Source organism: Papio anubis, chromosome 6 (assembly GCF_008728515.1).
Source record: "Papio anubis isolate 15944 chromosome 6, Panubis1.0, whole genome shotgun sequence".
Taxonomy (NCBI): domain Eukaryota; kingdom Metazoa; phylum Chordata; class Mammalia; order Primates; family Cercopithecidae; genus Papio; species Papio anubis.
In genome coordinates, this window is record NC_044981.1 from 37,096,246 (window position 1) to 37,117,089 (window position 20,844).

The following is a 20,844-nucleotide window of genomic DNA, read 5'->3' on the forward strand; positions in this document are numbered from 1 at the left end:
ACACAGTGCTTGTCTAGTCTGATCTCCTACTCTTCCAGATGTGAATTTGCTGCTCTCTTTAAGCCCCTCTTCATTGCTTTCTGCATACTAGAGTTATTTCTTTTCCCCTTCTCTGCTCTCCTGGCTTTTCCAGATTGCTTTTCTTCTCTCCACTCAGCATACCCTAGCCCCCTCCTTCAGAACACCTCCAACAGAGCCCTTCCCAGGGTGTTCCAACCCACAGCCATGGCTATTCTCCAGATTCCTGTCTCATTTACAGTATCCATGTAAATATAGTACTTGATTGTGTTCTTCTACCTTCCTCCAATTGTTTAATATTTAAGTCTTGCTTCTTTGACAAAATATGTAAACTCACAATTAGCAACTAGGTTGGCTTTGTGGATTTTCTGTCTCTCATGGTTCTTATCGTGGGAGAATTATTGTGTGGTCTGTATTTTTATAACTTGTTAAAAATTAAAACAATAGCTGAAAATTGAAGAAAGATAAAATATCTATAATTAGAAGCAAAATACAGTCCCAATCAGTTGGAGAAAACACTGTTAACTCAATGAATATTTCTCTATAACTGGTTTATATACATATTTTACAAAAATGGGGTCCAATTCTAGATATTATTCTATAGTGGCTGTTTAATTTTGATAATATTGTCTTCTTTATGCCAATAAGTACATTTATCCAATTAAAATGTTAACACTTGCATTTTATTTCATTAGGATGATATAACTGTAATTTTCCAAACGGATCTCTCAGTAGAATTTAGGTTGTTTACAACTTTTTGCTCCCTGAAACAATGCCTCAGTGAATATTACTGAATACAAATCTATGTGGATTAGGAATAAATTTTAGGAGAAATTCTCAGAAGGGAAATTGCCAGAGCAAAGGGTACACATATTTTTAATCATTATTTTTGCTACTTACGAAAGTACATTTATCAGTTTGGTAAATATTCATCTACATTTCTTTGTTGTTGTTGTTGTTGAAGCAGAGTCTCACTCTGTCACCCAGGCTGGAGTGCAATGGTGTGATCTTGGCTCACTGCAGCCTCCGCCTCCCGGTTCAAGTGGTTTTCCTGCTTCAGCCTCCTGAGTAGCTGGGATTACAGGCACACACCACTGCGCCCGGCTAGTGTTTTGTATTTTTAGTAGAGACGGGTTTTCGCCATGTTGGCCGGGCTTGTCTTGAACTCCTGGCCTCAGGTGATCCACCTGCCTCAGCCTCCCAAAGTGCTGAGATTTCATAGGTATGAGCCACCACACCCAGCCTACATTTCTTTCTTATATGCATGTGTTAACATATAAATGCTTATTATCAGCTAAAAATGTGGTTATGTAATACATTTTATTCTTGACTTGGTGTTTGCATTTGACAGGGTAGCCTAGATATTTTTTTATGTCATTATATAAAGATTTATCTCATTCAAAAAATTTGGTATAATGTAACATTCCATTATACAGCTGCATTGTGATTTTAGAAATCATTCCCTATTGATGGTCACATCTCTCCTCTTCATCAGGAAAACTCAAGCTTGTCTTATGTCTTATCAGCCAGAACTGTGTCACATGGCTACCCTGGGGGCCAGGGAGGCTGAGAGAGCAGTTTTCTTTCTAGGGATGTACACAATGGGACAAAGTCAGGTTCTCTTAGCAAAGAAAAAGGGGAGGGTAGTAAATCCCTGTGCAGTCTCGATAAATGGGCATTTGGGCTCTTATATTGCTGCATACCATGTATCAGTGTTCTTAGGCTGCAAGCAACAGAAATAGATCTGGCTTATATGAGCAGAAAACAGTGTTTTGGGAGGCGGAAGGTGGATAACAAAATTTAGAACCAGTTGAAGAATCGGGTCTTGGGAAGGACAAGAATAGAGCATTTCCACAGATTTCAGGGCAGTTTCTGTAGGATTCATCAGTAGACTTCCATCTCTCAAATCCCTTTTTTTCTTTGTGTGTATTTATTCAAGGTTTATATTCTTGCAGAGTCTAATTAGTCTAGTTCTTACATGCCCACCTCTACGGAGCCCTGACACTGGTATCCTCCAGAATCACAGGGCAGGAGGAATCTCCCAACCCCCCAAAAAAGAAAGGCTGGGCAGACAAAACATTTCTGTGGCTTTGTGATGTGGATATTCTATTTCTTTCTTTCCTTTTTTTGTTTTTTTTTTTTGAGATGGGGTCTCACTAGGTTGCCCAGGCTGGAGTACAGTGGCATGATGATGGCTTATTGCAGTCTTGACCTCCCAGGCTCAAGTGATTCTCCCGCCTCAGCCTCCCGAGTAGTTGGGACTACAAGCACATGCCACCACACCTGGCTAATTTTAAAAAATTATTTGTATTGACAAGGTCTTGCTGTGTTGCCCAGGTTGGTCTCAAACTCCCGGGTTCGAGCAATCCTCCTGCCTTGGCCTCCTGAAGTGCTGGGATTATAGGTGTGAGACACTGCACCTGGCCGATTTTCTATTTCTTTTATTACATTTTAAATTGGCTATTGCTGCAAATAGAAGGCTGTTGATTTTTGCAAATTAACATTGTGACCAACTGTCTAACATAATTCTCATATTTTTAATAGTTTTTCTAATTAAAAAAGATTGATAATTAAATGTTTAATTTTCATTGAAATTAGTTCAAGGAAGGATTTAATAGAAGGTGGATACAATGAGTGTATTTAGTATAGGAACTGGACCTTCTTGGGGGAGTCAGTGAAGGCTTCCTGCGATAGTGGCATTTCCGCTGAGATCTGAAAAATGAGTAGGAATTTGGTAGGTAAAAGGTTGGGGATGGGATAAGAGAACAGCTTGTGTAAGGCCCTGAGGCCAGGCCAAAAGGAACAGACATACAGAGTTCAGGGAAAGGTACCCAGAGGAGGCTGCAATTTAAGATGCAGTTATTGGCTGGGCACGGTGGTTCACGCCTGTAATCCCAGCACTTTGGGAGGCTGAGCCAGGCAGATCACTTGAGGTAAGGAATTTGAGACTAGCCTGGCAAACATGGTAAAACCCTGTCTCTACTAAAACTACAAAAAATTAGCCAGGCATGATGGCGCATACCTGTAATCCCAGCTACTTGGGAGGCTAAGGCACAAGAATCACTTGAACTTGGGAGGCGGAGGTTGCAGTGAACTGAGATTGTGCCACTGCACTCCAGCCTGAGAGACAGAGCAAGACTCCATCTAAAAAAAAAAAGGGAAAAAGATGCAATTATTGGGCAGGCATGGTGACTCACACCTGTAATCCCAGCACTTTGGGAGGCCGAGGCAGGTGGATCGCCTGAGATCAGGAGTTTGAGACCAGCCTGGCCAACATAGTGAAACCCCGTCTGTAGGAAAAAAATACAAAAATTAGCCAGATGTGGTAGCACACGCTTGTAGTGCCAGCTACTCAGGACGCTGAGCCAGGAGAATGGCTTGAAGGGAGGTGGAGGTTGCAGTGAGCTGAGATCTCACCACTGCACTCCAGCCTGGGCAACAGAGCGAGACTTTGTCTCAAAAAAAAAAAAAAAAAAAAAAAAAAAGATGCAATTATTGACATCTTCTAGTAGACCCCCCAAAAAATTATTCTATGACCATATTGAAAACTTCTTACAATAAAGTAAAAGAGGAAACAATGGTGTAAAAGCCACAGTAACTTATCTCATTTGACTTGTTATGTGATGATATGCTAAGTTCTTGACTTTTGTTTTCAGAATGCGGTCGAACTATTCCTGGAGCAACTAAAGGGGCAAAAATGATGAAATTGTATATAGACAATGCAGCCCCGGATAAACTAAAAGGACTGTGCATATTTTTTGTTCGTTGCCGTAATGATGTTGCTATAAATGTTAAAACTGTTCAAGAGGTATGTTTAAAAATTTCTGCAAATACATAGTTAAACACTGAATATATTTTCATAGTCATGCTTTACTTTGCTTTCCCTTTTTAAATATAGGACTGAATTGAATTCCAAGAAAATAAATGTATTCATATATTCAAAGAAATTGACTGTAATAGAGCTTAGTTATATTGATACTTTAGATACTGCTTTTAATTTCATGAAAATTTCATTTCTTGATGGTGTGCAAATAATTTTTATCCTCCCATTCACTAGGAAGACATTTAATTTTGTTGATGCAAAATACTAGTTACTTTATTTAACTTCCTCTTCACTCAATATTTTAGCTCTCTTATCGTTTTAAAAGAAGAAGAGAGAGTTGTCCTAGAGCCTGGACATTGCTAACCTAGTTCTGGGAAGGCAGGATGATGGAATGGGAAAAGCAATAATTTTAGCTGGATAGACCCAAATTTGCCTCTTAGCTTCACCACTGACTAATCACTTAAGTGTATCCTCTGGAAAGTTGCTCATCCTTTCTGAGACTTAGGTCTCTACATTCTTAAATTGGGAATAATAGTACACACCTGACAGGATTGTAGTGACACTAAATGATAGTAAAAACAAATTCTTATTATATTGCCTGACATACAGTAGGCTTTCCACAAGTTCTCTTTGTTATTCTTAGAGAGTCTTAATACCTTTTACAATGGGAAAGGGAACTGAAGTCTAATCTTGTTCCTTTTCTGTTATGATAAAAGAGAGCTTGTTTAGCTTGGTTTAAGATTTTAGGTTGGCAGTTATTTTTCCCTGACCCCTTGTAAATATTTCATGGTATTTCTTGTGGATGATGAGAGCACTCCTGTTGGTGTAATTCATAGGTAATCTGCCTTTTTTTCTTTCTGTTTGCTTTTGCTCTTTGTCTTCAAAGTCCTGTAGTTTCATCACAATGCCTCTATGTATGGATATTTCCTCAATTTGTCTTCCATTTCATTAATTCTTTCTTCAACTTATCCATGATTTCATCCATTCATTTTTATAATTTATCTTTTGTTTTAGCTCAGTTATATGTGCATGTAAAGAGAGAAAGAGTCCTTTTATGAAATAGTATAAGTCTTTCATAACTGAAAAACTGACTTCTATTCTCCAGAAGCAACTATTAAACCCTTTTAATGGATTCTTTTATTTACCTGTATGTCTCTAAATAATATGCTCCGATTGCTCCTTTTGTCAATTTAGACATTATCTGTGGCCAGTCACGGTGGCTCACACCTGTAATCCTGGCACTTTGGGAGGCTGAGGCAGGCAGATTGCCTGAGCTCAGGAGTTCGAGACCACCCTGGGCAACAGAGTGAAACGCCGTCTCTACTAAAATACAAAAAATAGCTGGGTGTGGTGATGCACTCCTGTGGTCCCAGCTACTCGGGAGGCTGAGGGATGAGAATCGCTTGAGCCCCGGAGGCAGAGGTTGCAGTGAGCTGAGATCACACCACTGCACTTCAGCTTGGGCTACAGAGTTAGAAAAAATAAATAAATAAAAGAAGACATTTTCTGCGGACTCTTCTCTCTGGAAGATGATAATTTAGCTCTTTTTCTACCTTCTGACCGTTGTTTCTCCATCCCTCTATTCTTCCAACATAGTTATATTCTATTTGACTTAGCTAAATATTTGTTTACATCATTATAACTAAATGTAATCACAGATGAGCCATGTAATGTAACAGTGGTTCTTAAACTCAAACCCATTTTCATCATAATACTAAGATGCTAGTTGCCCTTTTCACCAATGTTGACATTTGACTGATGGTGCAGAAGCAACGGTGGGAAAAACTACTGATACCTTGACACAAATCAAGATGACACCAAACTGTATGAGTAGTAATTGTATACTTTATTGCCACACACTCACAGTTAAAAAACTAGCAATCAATTTTTTGGTGGTCCTAGACAAGTTTTTTAATTTTAATTTTTTGACTTGTGATTTCTAAATCACTTAAGATGTATTAATTGAAATGTCACGCATGGGTGCTGGGCTTTTGATTTCTGGGCTTTTGGTTTCTTATGGCTGGTAATTTATCCCACCAAACTTCTGGGCAAGGGCTTTTCACCAGAAAAAAAAAAAAATCATGGACAGGGCAACTTTCAACTAAGGATTTTCTTTACGCAGGTTTGGTTCCATGTCCCTCACCTTGAATAGGCTCCAAGCTATTGCTCCTTTCCTATGCAGAAATTAAAGCACCAAGTAAAACATCACTTTGATGAGCAAATATGGGAATAATTAAATTGGGGGCAGAATATAAGTTTGTTGACTTTAGAACGCTAAGGTTCATAACCACTTAAGATTCCCTAATAAAATGTGTTAGTTGTCTATGTTTATTGCAATATAAAACAGGTTGTGATTTTTCAGTTCTTCAGTGGGATTAGCATGTGGAATAACATTTAAACTCCACTCTTTCAGGAAGCGCTATTTACTGTTCTGGATGCATCGAAAGGACTCTTAAATGGAATTAGGGATATGTTGGCAAATATATTTCTACCAGCTGTTCTTGCAACAAATAACTGGGGTGCTTTAAACCAGTCCAAGCAGGGAGAATCTGAAAAACATATTTTCACTGAAACCATCAACAGATATCTTTCATTTTTAGATGGTAAGTATAAAAGTTAATGTTTAGCAAATTGCAGAAAAGAAGCAAATTAACTGAGATATTTCATAAACATTAGAGAAAAAGTTTCTATCTTAAAAGATGTTAATCAAAGTAATTATGAGACTTAGAGGTAAGAAATGAAATCATTAGAACTCATTTTTGAGGATCTTTGGTGGAGTAAGATATATTTTCTTTTTAATTTTATGTTATAGCAGGAGGAATCTTTTTCTATAATATTAATGAAAATTTTCACCATATTAAAATATATACTTCATTATGAACTCTTTAAAATCTATACTTTTGTTTTTTCATATTGTTACAATGTACCATTTTGTCAGTAAATTGTGAAGTCATAATCTTTTTTTTTTTTTTTTTTTTTTTGAGACAGAGTCTCGCTCTGTCGCCCAGGCTGGAGTGCAGTGGCCGGATCTCAGCTCACTGCAAGCTCCACCTCCTGGGTTTACGCCATTCTCCTGCCTCAGCCTCCCGAGTAGCTGGGACTACAGGCGCCCGCCACCTCGCCCGGCTAAGTTTTTGTATTTTTTTAGTAGAGACGGGGTTTCACCGTGTCAGCCAGGATGGTCTCGATCTCCTGACCTCGTGATCCGCCCGTCTCGGCCTCCCAAAGTGCTGGGATTACAGGCTTGAGCCACCGCGCCCGGCCGTGAAGTCATAATCTAATGATTAATTAGAATTATATTTCTGTAAAGTATTAGATCTTTAACATTTCAATAATTAGAGCATAAAAGTACACATTGACATTTAACACATTGACATTAAATACTTCTTAAAATTAAATATTATTTAATATTTTTATTAATATATTTAAAATATGTAATATATAAATTAGTATTAAATGTCTTTTTTTTCCTTTTTAGGTGCTAGAATAAGTATTGAGGGAACAGTGAAGTTAAAGACAATAGACAATGTTGATTTTTCCAAACTGCACACCTTTGAAGAAGTAACTGCTGCAGCCAGCAATTCAGAAACTGTTCGTCAGCTAGAGGAAGTGCTGATGGTATGGTACAAACAGATCGAACAGGTGAATTGACTGAAACAATTGCATCTGAACTAGTAGTTTTTATGTGCGTCGTAGCCATTGTATTTTATCTCTAAATGTAAAGGGAAGAGGTATCTCCTTTGACTTTCTTCCAGAATCTGGTTTGAAACTCAGCCAATTTTTGGCTCTAGAGCAAAATCATTCTTCTTTGTGGACCACTTAAAATCAATTTTAAGATATTTCTCACTTCAAGGAAGAAAACATAACAATATGGGTTGAGAATGAAAGAATGAAGAATCAGGAATAGCCATCATTTATCCCCAGTAATGTTTAAATTGTTGATACTCTCCATAAAAGAGAGAGGGAAAAGACACAGCGAAGAGCCAGAGTGCTAGACACTAAATAAGCACCTCTTGGTCGATCAGTGGAGTTGTCTGTGCTGTCAAAGAAGTTCAGACTAGGCGGTTTGACATCAGCATCACAGTGGCAAGCCTGCAGCTCTATGGTCAAACTTTTTCTGGCAGTAAGAAAAGTAGTGATAGGTATACAACATATGTCAAAATTTTGAGAGGCACCAACTTACGCTATAAACACTGTGAAAGAAAATCGGCTATTACATAATTGCCCTAAACAGAAAGAGGACTCTAGGAACCACCCCCCAGATCTCTAGTTCATCAGCACAGGACAGCAGAACTAGACAAGAAAATCTTCAGTTATGTGAGGATCAAGGGGAAAAAATATTGACCAGGCAGGAGGTACAGAAAAGCATTTCCAGTTTTACCTTTCTAGAACTATGTTAGGAGGAGGGCTGTGCAGTTGGAGTGGCAAAAATTGGAGGACTCCCCTAGGGTCTAGAGTGCTGGCCACAGCATTCGCTTCCAGGTATCATTAGATGATTGAAACGGGTAATTGCCCACTGGATAACTCTTGCAGCCACCGTACCCAGCCAAGACTTCCTATTAAAAAAAAAAAATCTTTGGTGACACTTGAAATTGTCAGATTTTTAGTTGTTGCCAATATGTTGAGTGTGAAATAATATCTTGGTTTACTTTGTATTACTCTAAATACTATTGAGGTTGAGCATATTTAATGGCTATTTTGGTTTCCTCTGTGTTGAATTGCTTGTTTATATCATTTACCCACATCATTGCCTGTTCATATCATTTATCCGTATCATCCCTTTATTCGTTTGGATGGCTTGATGTTATCTTACTACATTTTTGGAGGTTAAATAATATTTTCCAGATATTAGTCCTATGTTGGTCCCCATTGTGTCATGTTTCATTTGGTATAGTGCCTTTAGTCATGTGGAAACTTAAGTTTTTGATGTAGATAAATATATTAATTACAAATGTTAATCCAGCCTCAACCTAGCTATCCCCAGTGACTACAAAAACTCTGTGCTTTTTGTATTTACTTATGTATTTACTTATGAAACCCTTTCTTACTCCAGTGTTACGAAGACATTCTCTTAAATTCTTTATTTTAAATAGTGAATATAACACAGACCAAAAATGAATATGATGAAAGGAACAAACTGTAAAATGAACACCTGTGTAACCTTTGCACAAGTTAAAAAATAGAACAAGGCTAGGCATGGTGGCTCACTCTTGTAATCCCAGCACTTTGGGAGCCCAAGGCAAGAGGATTGCTTGAGCCCAGGAGTTCAGGACCAGCCTGGGTGACACAGTGAGACCCTACCTTAAACTAAATAAATAAATAAATAAATAAAAGAAAGAAAGAAAAAACATAGAACATTACCAGCACCTTAAAATGCCCTTGCATTTCTCTTCCCAGTTTTAAACACCTTTTCTTCCCCCTAGTGGTAACTATTATCTTGACAATTATGCTTTTCAATTCCATGTTTTTCTTTCTAGTTTTACCCTGTCTCCTACATTGTCTTTTAGAAATGTTACCATTTTATTTTTAACATTTAGGTGTTTAATCCATCTGGAATTGTGTGTGTGTGTGTGATGTGAGGTAGAAATCTAATTTTGTGTTTTTCATGTACCTGTAGTTAGCCAATTGTCTCGAATTAAGATTCTCTGTTAAATTGTTTAATAGTCCATTTTTTTCCTAACAAATTTGTAATATAATCTCTGTCATATATGAAGTTGTTAGACCCCTTTGTTTATCCCACTGATCTATTTACTTATTTTTTATACTATGCTGTGCTGCTTTAATTCTGTAGCGTTTTTCTAAACCAACATTTGGCACGCCAAGTGTTTTCTGTTTTTTGTCAAAACTACATTGACTATTTCAGGCTAATTGTTTTTCAAAATTAATTTTGAAACCAATTTTTAAAGTATCATGAAAAACTCTATTGAGATTTTGATTAGAATTTCGTTGAATGTGTACATTAATTTAGAGAAAACTGCCATCTTTATATTATCGAATTTTCCATCCATGAACATGATATACCTCCCCATTTAGGTAGGTCTTTTGTGTGTGTAAAATAAGTTTCAAAATTCTCTCCAAAAAGGTCTTGCATATCTTTCATTAGATTAATTTCCAGTTATCACTGTTTTTCTTTGCTGTTATAAATTGTACCTTTTTGGAAATTAAATTTTCACATTGCAGGATAGGTTGTAAAGAAGTGGTACTAATTTTTATGTATAGATCTAGCAACTTTACTAAATTGTTCATGTTTATTAATTGTAAAAAGTTTGTCTTTAGTCTTTTTTTTTTGGAGACAGGGTCTCATTCTGTCACCGAGGCTGGAGTGCAGTGGCATGATCATAGCTCACTACAGCCTCCAACTTCTGGGCTTAAGTGATCCTCCCCCTTCAGCATCCTGAGTAGCTGGGACTACAGGCATGCACCACCACACCCAACTAATTTAAAAAATTTCTGTGGAGAAGGGGTCTTGCCTTGTTGCCCAGGCTGGTCTTGAACTCCTGGGCTCAAGCAATCCTCCACCTCAGCCTTCCAAAGTGCTGAAATTACAGGCAGGAGCCACTGCTCCCGACCTTAGATATGCTTGAAGTTTAAAAATGTATCAAACTATATCATCTGTGATTATGCTGTTTCTGTTTTTTTATTTCCAATTCTTATACCTTCTGTTTCTTTAGTTATCTTGTTCTGGGACATCTATTACCAGGTGGAATAGAAGTGGGTGGTGATTGTGGCAAACTTGTCATGTCCTTGGTTTTAAAGTGATGTTTTCTAAAATGTCACCTTTGGCCAGGTATGGTGACTCATGCCTGTAATCCAGACACTTTGGGAAACTGAGGCAGGAGGATTGCTTGAGCCCAGGAGTTTGAGACCAAACTGGGCAACATAGTGACATGCTATCTCTACAAAAAATTACAAATTAGCTGTCTGTGGTAGCACTTGCCCGTAGTCCTAGCTACTCAGTAGGATGAGGCGGGAGGATTGCTTCAGCCCAGGAGGTTCAGGCTGCGGTGCTCTCTGATTGTGCCACTGCACTCTAGTGTAGGCAACAGAGCGAGACCCTGCCTCAGAACAAACATACAAACAAAAAAGCCCCCAAACCAAAAAACTACGTTCCCCCCACCACCGTAAAAAACAAAACAAAATAAATAAGAGAAACTGTCACCTTTAAATATTACGTTTGCTGGAGAGTTTTAGTAGATAGTATTTATCATGTTGTAGAAGTTCTCCTCTAGTCTTCATTTACTAAGAGTTCTTAAACATTATTTGGTGTTGAACATTATTTATACTTTTAGCTGCTTTCAAAAAGATGCAATCAGATTTTAACAAAGAAGAATATAACATTTCTATATTTTATAAATTTTTTTTGATTGCAGGTACTTATTGAGAGTGAGCAGATGAGAAAAGAAGCTGATGATTCAGGTCCACTCACTGAACTGGAACACTGGAAACGCATGTCAGCCAAGTTCAACTATATCATTGAGCAGATTAAAGGGCCAAGTTGTAAGGCTGTCATAAATGTGCTAAATGTTGCACACTCCAAACTGCTAAAGGTAAAAGGCTTTTTATTTAAAGTTTGGTATACTTCAGAACAAGCAGCTAGAAAATTATCCTGTTGAACTACTTCTTAGTGTAATATACTGGAATCGTGTTTAGAAGTGTTAGCGTTTGAGTAAGACTTTTACATATATCACAATTATTTCCAGAAGAGGAAATGAAGATTTATTTCTGAGGATTTCACAGACCAATTTTGACCATACTGCTATGGGGTGATTTCTAGGAAAGTGATCATCTTTTATTTTTAAATTGTTTTTGAAATTGTAAATCAATGAAGAAAATCAATATAGGCTCGTTGAGGTAAACAACTGCATATAGAGTCAAAAGTAGAATACATCTCATCCCCACGATTCTACCTCTTTTCCTGGAGGTCTTTTACAGTTTGGCTTGATTCTAGATCCTTTTCTTTTCTCTCTCTCTCTCTCTCTTTTTTTTTTAAAACAGGGTCTCATTCTATCACTTAGGTGGGGTGCAATGGTGTGTTCACAGAGCACTGCAGCCTCCACCTCCCAGGCTCAAGCAATTGTCTTGCCTCAGCCTCCTGAGTAATTGGAACTAACGGGCATGCACCACCATGCCCGGCTGATTTTCGTATTTGTTGTAGAGATGGGATTTCACCATATTGCTCTGGGTGGTCTCAAACTCCTGAGCTCAAGTGATCTGCCCACCTCAGCCTCCCAAAGTGCTGGGATTACAGGTGTGAGCCACCGCACCTGACTTCTTTTTCTTTCTTTCTTTGTGTGTATTTCTTTCTTTGCGTGTATTTCTTTCTTTGCACAGAAAAATAAACTAATACTTTTTTGGTGAAAGATTTAAGCAGTACAAATAAAACAAGTCTCTCTTAATCACATACCCTTAGCCCCACCACCCACAACTCTGTGTCCTGAATAGTAAGCACAGAAAGACAACCACATTTTTCTATTTTGTTTTTTTCTTCAAACATCTTCTGTGGTATTTATGTGTGAGTTTACTATGCATAAATGACATAGTTTAGTTTTGTGTTTCTAATTTTTAAATTAAATAAATGTCATAGCATAATACTTTTCAACTTCCCTTCCCTACCTTGATAGTTATCTTGGAGTTATGCCTGTTAGATGGAGCTGGAGCAGTATGGTTTTCCAAAAAATGTTGTTGTTGTTGTTTGTTTGTTTGTTTTTAGACAGAATCTTACTCTGTCACCTAGGCTGGAGTGCAAAGGCACAATCACGGCTCACTGCAGCCTCGACCTCCCAGGCTTAAGCCATCCTCCCACCTCAGCCTCCTGAGTAGCTGGGACTACTGTCATACGCCACCATGCCCAACTAATTAAATAATTTAAAAAAAAATGTTGTCCAGGCTAGTCCCGAACTCCTGGGCTCAAGCGATTTTCCCACCTCAGTCTCCCAAAGTGCTAGGATTGCAGGTGTGAGTCACTGTGTCTTGCCCAAAATGTTAATGTAGCCTATTAGGTTTTATCTGATCATTTCCCTGTTTGTGGACCAATTTTCCCCTTTCTTTTTTTGCAAGTCTGAGATATAATTCACATACTATTCATTTTATCCATTTAAAGTGAACAATTCAGATATTTTTAGTGTATTCATAACTGCACAAATATCACCACAATCCAATTTTAGAACATTTTCATCACCTCAAAGAGAAACTCTGTATCCTTTAGCTCTCACCTTCCCATTTCCAACATTCCCCCTTCCCCCAAGCCCTCTGTCTAGATTTGCCTATTCTGGACATTTTATATAAGTGGAATCATAGATTCTTTGCCTTTTGTTACTGGTTTCTTTCACTTGGCATACTGTTTTCAAGGTTCGTCCATGTTGTAGCATGTATCGGTATGTCATTCCTTTTTATGGCTGGATCATATTCTGTTGTATGAATATACCACATTTTGTTTATCAGTTTATGGACATTTGGGTTGTTCCCATTCTTTTTGGCAATTATGCATAATGCTGCTATGAACATTCATGTACTGTACAACTTTTTGTGTTGATATATATTGTCATTTGTCTTCGTTATTATACCTAGGGGTGGAATTTCTGGGTCACATGTTAACTCTATGCTTAACTTTTTAAAGAAAATGGTTCCTTTTCTATGTGTTTATAAATATTGCTGCAGTGGAAGCTTTTATATGTCCATATGCAAATATTTCCTTAGGTTGGATACTCCACAACTTTTCAGCACTAATTATTAGTAAAGTTATATATTTTTTTCCAAGCAGGTGGCCTAAACCTGTAGTCTGAGCTACTTGGGAGGCTGAGGCAAGAGGATTGCTTGAACTCAAGAATTCTGAGCTGTAGTGCACTATGTTGATTGGCTGTCCACATTAAGTTTGGCATCGATATAGTGATGTCCCAGGAGTGGGCTGATGAAGGTGCCTAAGGAGGGGTGAACTGATCAAGGTCGGAAACAGAGAAGGTCAAAACTCTTGTGCTGATCAATAGTGGGATCATGCCTATGCATAGCCACTGCACTCTAGGCTGGGCAATGTAGCGAGACCCTATCTCATTAAAAAAACTAAAAAAAAAATGTTGGGGGCCCAACCTGACATATGGAAAATGGCCTGTTTTATTTTGTTCTTTCCTTGTTAGTGGAGTTGTTCAGTTTTTGCATGTTTACTGGCTATTCATATTTCTTTTGTGAATTTTCTTTTTGTATCTTTGCCTTATTTAGAAAAATTCAGACATTGTTTTGTACTGATTTATAGGAGTTCTTTATTTTTTAATGTTTTTGAGACAGGCTTCTCTTCGTCACTCAGGTTGGAGTGCAGTGGCGCTATCATGATTCACTGCACCCTCGACCTCCCGGCTCAAGTGATCCTCCTGCCTCAGCCTCCTGAGTAGCTGAGACTATAGTCATGTGCCACTGTGCCTAACTAATTAAAAAAATTTTATTTATAGAGGTAGGGTCTCACTGTGTTGCCCAGGCTGGTCTCAAACTCCTGGGCTCAAGGAATCCTCCTGCCTCACACTCCCAAAGTGTTGGGATTACAGATGTGAGCCACTGTGCCTGGCCACTTGGAGTTCTTTATATAATATGAATATTAATCACTTGTTATATTTGTTGGGTGAAGTAATTCACCATGACTCCTGGGCATCTCTGCACATTTTCACTATATATGAAAAGAATGCAAGGTCCATACTACTCTTTATCTGAACATCTCTCAGAGTTGTGTTTGCAGTGAGCAACCTTGAGGGGTCAGTTCACATGTACCCCAGACAAAGAGGAGAATTAGTTAACCGCTTACTGTAAAAAGGATAAATTCCCCTAAACTCAATGTTCCTCACCTATAACACAACCTATTGGAGGTGCAAGCATCAGTTTGTGGATATATAGGGTCATGGGGGAACAAACGCAACATAATGCTCATGCCAGTTGCTGTGATGTAATAAAATCCTTGTCTCTGACCCCAAATCTCATGTTTTCTCCCATCATCCATAAAACAGTAAAAGGCTAATGCATTAACTTCTAAGCAGGGTAAAATCCCAGACCCCCATATGGACCTTGACAATTACAGTGCAAACTTTTTCTTAGTCTGTGGCTTGTATTTTTTTTAAAACTTGAACACTTGAACTCATTTTAGACTTATAGAAGAGTCAACCAGGATAGTACAGAGAGTTCCTGCCTGCTCTTCATCTAGCTTCCCCTAATGTAAACATCTTCACACTATTGTACAATGGTCAAAATGAAGGGATAACATTGGTACAATACTATTAAAGATGCTACACACAATTTGTATTTCTCCAGGTTTTCCACTTATGTATTTTTATCTGTTCTGGGATCCAATCCAGGATCCTATTTGCATTTGACTGTCATGTCTCTTTAGCCTCCTCCAATGGAACAGTTCCTTAGTCTATACTTGTATTTCATGACCTTGATACTTTTGAATAGTAATGGTCAGTTATTTAGAAGAATGTCCCTCAATTTGGGTTTGTCTGATGGTTTCTCGTGAATACATTGAAGTTATGCATCTTTGGTAAGAATGCCAGAGTTGATGTGCTCTTCCCAGTATGACTTATCAGGGGGTACGTTATATTGATGTGCCTTATTGCTGTTGATTTAAAATTGGTCATTTAGTTAGGGTGGAATTTGCCAGGTCTCTGTACTGTACACGTATTGTATTTTGTGGAAGATAACCTTAAACTACATGAATAGCTTTCATAGATGGATCTTGACTGCGGCAGTTATTACTGTGGTATGCTAATGGTGGTTTTCTAGTTCCCTCATTCCTTCCACGTTTATTAATCAGAATTCTTATGTAAGAAAAAGTTGTCTCTTCTCTCATTGTAGTTATGTATTTGATCATTTATTTTCATTAATATAGCCTCATGGGTATTTATTTCATGCTTTCGGTTATAATTGAATACTATCATTATTTAGTTTGTTGCTCAAATTGTGTTTCCTCTTTGGCCATCGGGAAATCTTTCAGATTGGCTCCTGTGTTTCCTTCTGATTCCCTTACTCTATTTGGACCACTTCTTTACTTTCTACCACTAGATAAATGCTGAAGGCTCATTTTGTATTTGTTCTGCCCTAGTCCTGAGATCAGCACTTCTCCAAGGAGCCTGGGTTTATTTTATTGGAGAGTAGTAATTAGGAACCGAAATCTGGGTGCTAGATGTGCTTTCTTATTGCTTATAATTTAATTTTTTAAACAATGGAATCATTTATAATGAATTTTTGTATTTAGTTGAAATAATTTTTTCAGCCTCTTATTGCTTTTGTCTTTCATGTATTGTTTAAAAAGACCTTCTTAAGAAGAATAAATTGGCTGGGCGTGGTGGCTCATGCCTGTAATCCAAGCACTTTGGGAGGCCGAGGTGGGTGGATCACCTGAGGTCAAAAGTTCGAGACCAGGCTGGCCAGCATGGCAAAACCCTGTCTCTGCTAAAAATACAAAAATTAGCCGGGAGTGGTGGCGCATGCCTGTAATCCCAGCTACTCGGGAGGCTGAGGAAGGAGAATTGCTTGAACCCGGGAGGTGGAGGTTGCAGTAAGCTGAGATCGTGCCACTGCACTCCAACCTGTGTGATGGGAGTGAGACTCCATCTCAATAAAGAAAAAAAAAGCAAAATTAAGGTTAACCTAAATTTAAAATAGAATTACCCTTTTCTTCTATTTATAGGGTTTTATTTCTTTGTGCTTTATTCTTCAGTTAACTTGGAATTTATTTGTGTGAATCATGTAAGATTTAATAGCAATGATAATAATAGCAGCTAACATTTATTGTGTGCTTACTATGTGCCAGGCATTATGTTCAGTATCTTACCTATAACATTTCATTTAATCCTCACATCAGCTGGATCAAATGGGTCTTATTATTATCTTCCCCATTTTGTATAAAGAACAGTGAGAGATTAAGTTTCTTGTTCAAGGTCACAGAGTTAGTAAGAGGGGAAGCAGGATATAGGTCATGCTCTTACCTCTTCGGCTAGCATTCTTTTTTCCAAATGGCTGGCTAATTTTCCCAGCACTGTTTGTCATTTTCTTTTTTCTTTTTTTGAGACGAAATCTCACTCTGTTACCCAAGCTGGAGTGCAGTGGCACGATCTCGGCTCACTGCAACCTCCACCTCCCAGGTTCAAGCAATCCTCCTGCCTCAGCCTCCCGAGTAGCTGGGACTACAGGCATGTGCCACCACGCCCAGCTAATTTTCTTATGTTTAGTAGAGACAAGGTTTCGCTATGTTGGCCAGGCTGGTCTTGAACTCCTGATCTCGTGATCTGCCCACCTTGGCTGCCCAAAGTGCTGGGATTACCGGCATGACCCACCACACTCGGCCACTGTTTGCCATTTTCTTTTTTCTTTTTTTTTTTGAGACGGAGTCTTGCTCAGTCGCCGAGGCTGGAATGCGGTGGCGTGATCTCGACTCACTGCAAGCTATGCCTCCTGGGTTCACGCCATTCTCCTGCCTCAGCCTCCCAAATAGCTGGGACTACAGGCGCCTGCTACTACGCCCGGCTAATTTTTTTGTATTGTTAGTAGAGACGGGGTTTTACTGTGTTAGCCAGGATGGTCTCGATCTCCTGACCTCGTAATCCACCTGTCTCAGCCTCCCAAAGTGCTGGGATTACAGGTGTGAGCCACCGCGCCTGGCCTTCATTTTCTTGTAATCATCATAATTTTTGTACGTCTACTCTTTGTTCTTCTTTTCCAGATTTGTCTTAACAATTCATGTATTTTCATCCTTTGGTATACATTTTGAAATAAGTTTATACAGTTTTTTTCTCCAGAATACCAAATTTTGAGACTTAGTTTTATATTTTTTTGAAATGTATGTAAATGGAGTCATATCATATATTCTGCAACCAGCTTTTACTCAACATTATTTGTGAGAATTCATCATGTTAATATGTGCATTATTATTCATTTGCTACGTTTGTTTTTATTGCTGTATCATATTCTGTTGCATGAATGCACCACGATTTATTTATCTGTTATCCCAGAATGGACATTTGGATTGTTTCTAGTTTGGGGTTATTGCAAGCAATGATTCAGTGAGCATTCTTATTCATGTCTCCTGGTGCACATGTGTGAGAATTTCTCTAAGGCATATCCCTAGGAGAGAATTTATGAATTTGTGGGTCAAAGGCACATACAGTTTAAGCTCTTGGAGAGAGGTCTCTAATGATCTACCATAGTGACCTTCAGACATTTTGTGTTAAAAATACTAATCTGTAGTCTTTAAAAAGGATACAAAGCAAATGTGGTAGCAAATCTATGAATGACATTGAGGAGGGCGGGAAAGAAATATATTGGATGACAATGTAAAAATCCAAGAAGGTCTTCAGTGGTAAGAGTGGGGGTGCCATACTGATATCCCAACCTCTTTGTTGGATGGGTTTGTTGACAAACTGTTTGGCTCCCATTATTTTTTTAAAATGGTTTTGTTCAGAGCATGTTATTTCTGTTTTTGCTGGGTAGACCTCTCCGTTTCATGCTCTCTTCATCTCTGACCAATTCTCAAATAGGCACTTGATTTTATCATCCCTAGTATGTAAAAGTGTTCAGTTAATAATAAGATAACATTTATTAAGAATAGGTTAAAAATCCTGAAAGAATTTGAAGGAGAGAAATTGATCAACTTTGGATAAAGACTTAACAGTTTTAGTTGAATCCGTTGATAGAATGATATTACTGATGCGAGTCAACTTGATCCCAGGCTGCTTTATGAGAGATATAGTTTCCAGAAAAAAGGAAGATGATGTTTTGGCTCTTCTCAGCATTGGCCAGATCACAATGAAGGCTTCCTTTCATTCCTGAAGCGTGTGTGTTTAGAGTGATGTTGTGTGCGTCCAAAGTAGAAAGGCCAAGAAGTTGAAGCTATTAAGACCATGTCCTTGGAACCAACCCCAAAGCTCATCAATGATAGACTGGATAAAGAAAATGTGGCACATATATACTATGTGGCTATAAAAGGGAATGAGATAATGTCCTGTGCAGGGACCTGGATGAAGCTGGAAGCCATTATCCTCAGCAAACTAACATAGGAACAGAAAACCAAACACCGCGTGTTCTCACTCATAAGTGGGAGTTGAAAAATGAGAACACATGGACACAGGGAGGGGAACATCACACACCGGAACCTGTCAGGGGTCAGCGGGGAAAGGGGAGGGAGAGCATTAGGACAAATAGCTAATGCACGTGGGGCTTAAAACCCAGATGAGGGGTTGATAGGGGCAGCAAACCACCATGGCACATATATCCTATGTAACAAAGCCTACACGTTCTGCACTTATATCCTGGAACTTAAAGTTAAAAAAAAAGACCATGTCTTATTAAATGACTAAAGGCACACGGAGTGCTCATCTTTGAATAAAAGACTTAGTAATGATACGGTAAATGTCTTCAAACATTTGAAGGGATGCTGTGTGTTCACTAGGCTCCATTATGCAAAACTATACAGATGAGCAGAGATTGCAGGAAGATAGATTTTTCTTCTCAAAATAAAGAAGAACTTTCTCATAATCAGTTATTTAAGCAGGTACTATTTGATGACCACTTACAAGAAACTGTTGATTTCAGATTGCCTTCACTTTGCTAGTAAGGTTTTGTTTTGAATAATGTTGTTTTTTGTTTTGTTTTGTTTTGTTTTGTTTTTGAGACGAAGTCTCATTCTGTTGCCCGGGCTGGAGTGCAGTGGTGTGATCTCGGCTCGCTGCCAGCTCTGCCTCCCGGATTCACACCATTCTCTTGCCTCAGCCTCCTGAGTAGCTGGGCCTACAGGCGCCCGCCACCACGCCCAGCTAATTTTTTGTATTTTTAGTAGAGACGGGGTTTCACTGTGTTAGCCAGGATGGTCTTGATCTCCTGACCTCGTGACTGCCTGCCTTGGCCTCCCAAAGTGCTGGGATTACAGGTGTGAGCCACTAGGCCCGGCCATGATGTTCTGTTTTAATAACTTGACCCATTCTTGAAGACCCAGAGTAATATAATGTCACAAATAATTACCCTGGAAAAGTCATTCCTCATAGAAGCAGGTCCAGTTCAAGCCTACAGACAGAATTTTAATTATAAACAGAATGAGTCTTCAGTTTTAGTAAATCATTTAAGGTGCTTATAATAACTTTGTCTTAAGTATTATAAGAAAAATATATATTAATTACACTTAAATATCTACCATTTTAGTATATGTATGATTGGGAAGACTGAATTTCTTAAGTAAACTTTAGCACACTGATATATTTGGATGTTTCATAGAATTCTTATACATTTTTCCCTTAGAATTGGCGTGATTTGGATGCAAGAATCACTGATACAGCAAATGAATCCAAAGATAATGTCAGATATTTGTATACTTTGGAAAAAGTGTGTCAACCTCTCTATAACCATGACCTAGTAAGTATGCTTTTAAAGTACAGTTTTGAACTGAGTGCAATGGCTCGCACCTGTGAGTCTAGCTACTCAGAAGGCTAAGGTGGAAGGATCGCTTGAGCCCAGGAGCGCAAGGCTGCAGTGAGCTATGATTGTGCCACTGCATTCCAGCCTGAGTGACAGAACAATAAGACCCCATTTCTGAAAAAAAGAAAAGTACAATTTAAGAAATTGACTTGTATAATTAATGCATTAAAATCTTTAATATGTGTATATTGGAGAAAAACATCCTGCCAAAAGTTATCTAAAATATGTATTTTCCTCTTATGTATTTATGAAGAATGATAAACTATATTTAATATTTTAACCCATATTAAATATATAGTGAATCATTAGTATAATATGAAATAAGCAAGGCAAATATTAATGTATTATTTACCCTGTGCTACATAACAAATTACCTCAGAACTGAGTGGCTTAAAAACAGTGAGCATTCATCATGTCAGAGTTTCTGGCTCAGGAATCCAGGCAAGGCATAGCTAAGAGCTTCTGCTTCAAGTCTCTCATGAGGTTGCCCAGAGGCTAAGTGGGATTGTGGACTCATCTGAAGTGGGGGAGGCTGACTGGGGAGAGTCTTCTTCTCAGCTCAC

General features: G+C 38.3%; 1 protein-coding gene across 5 annotated transcripts in view; it reads left to right on the plus strand.

Moving 5' to 3' along the window:
* Positions 1–20,844, plus strand: part of DNAH8 (dynein axonemal heavy chain 8) — a 319,842-nt gene that overhangs the window by 15,674 nt on the left and 283,324 nt on the right. For all 5 annotated transcript variants that reach the window (XM_031667069.1, XM_031667067.1, XM_031667072.1 and 2 more), the window contains exons 5-9: positions 3,675–3,826; positions 6,255–6,444; positions 7,320–7,483; positions 11,212–11,388; positions 20,105–20,218. In XM_031667069.1, coding sequence (XP_031522929.1) covers positions 3,675–3,826; positions 6,255–6,444; positions 7,320–7,483; positions 11,212–11,388; positions 20,105–20,218 — 797 coding nt within the window. The remainder of the gene's footprint in view (positions 1–3,674; positions 3,827–6,254; positions 6,445–7,319; positions 7,484–11,211; positions 11,389–20,104; positions 20,219–20,844) is intronic.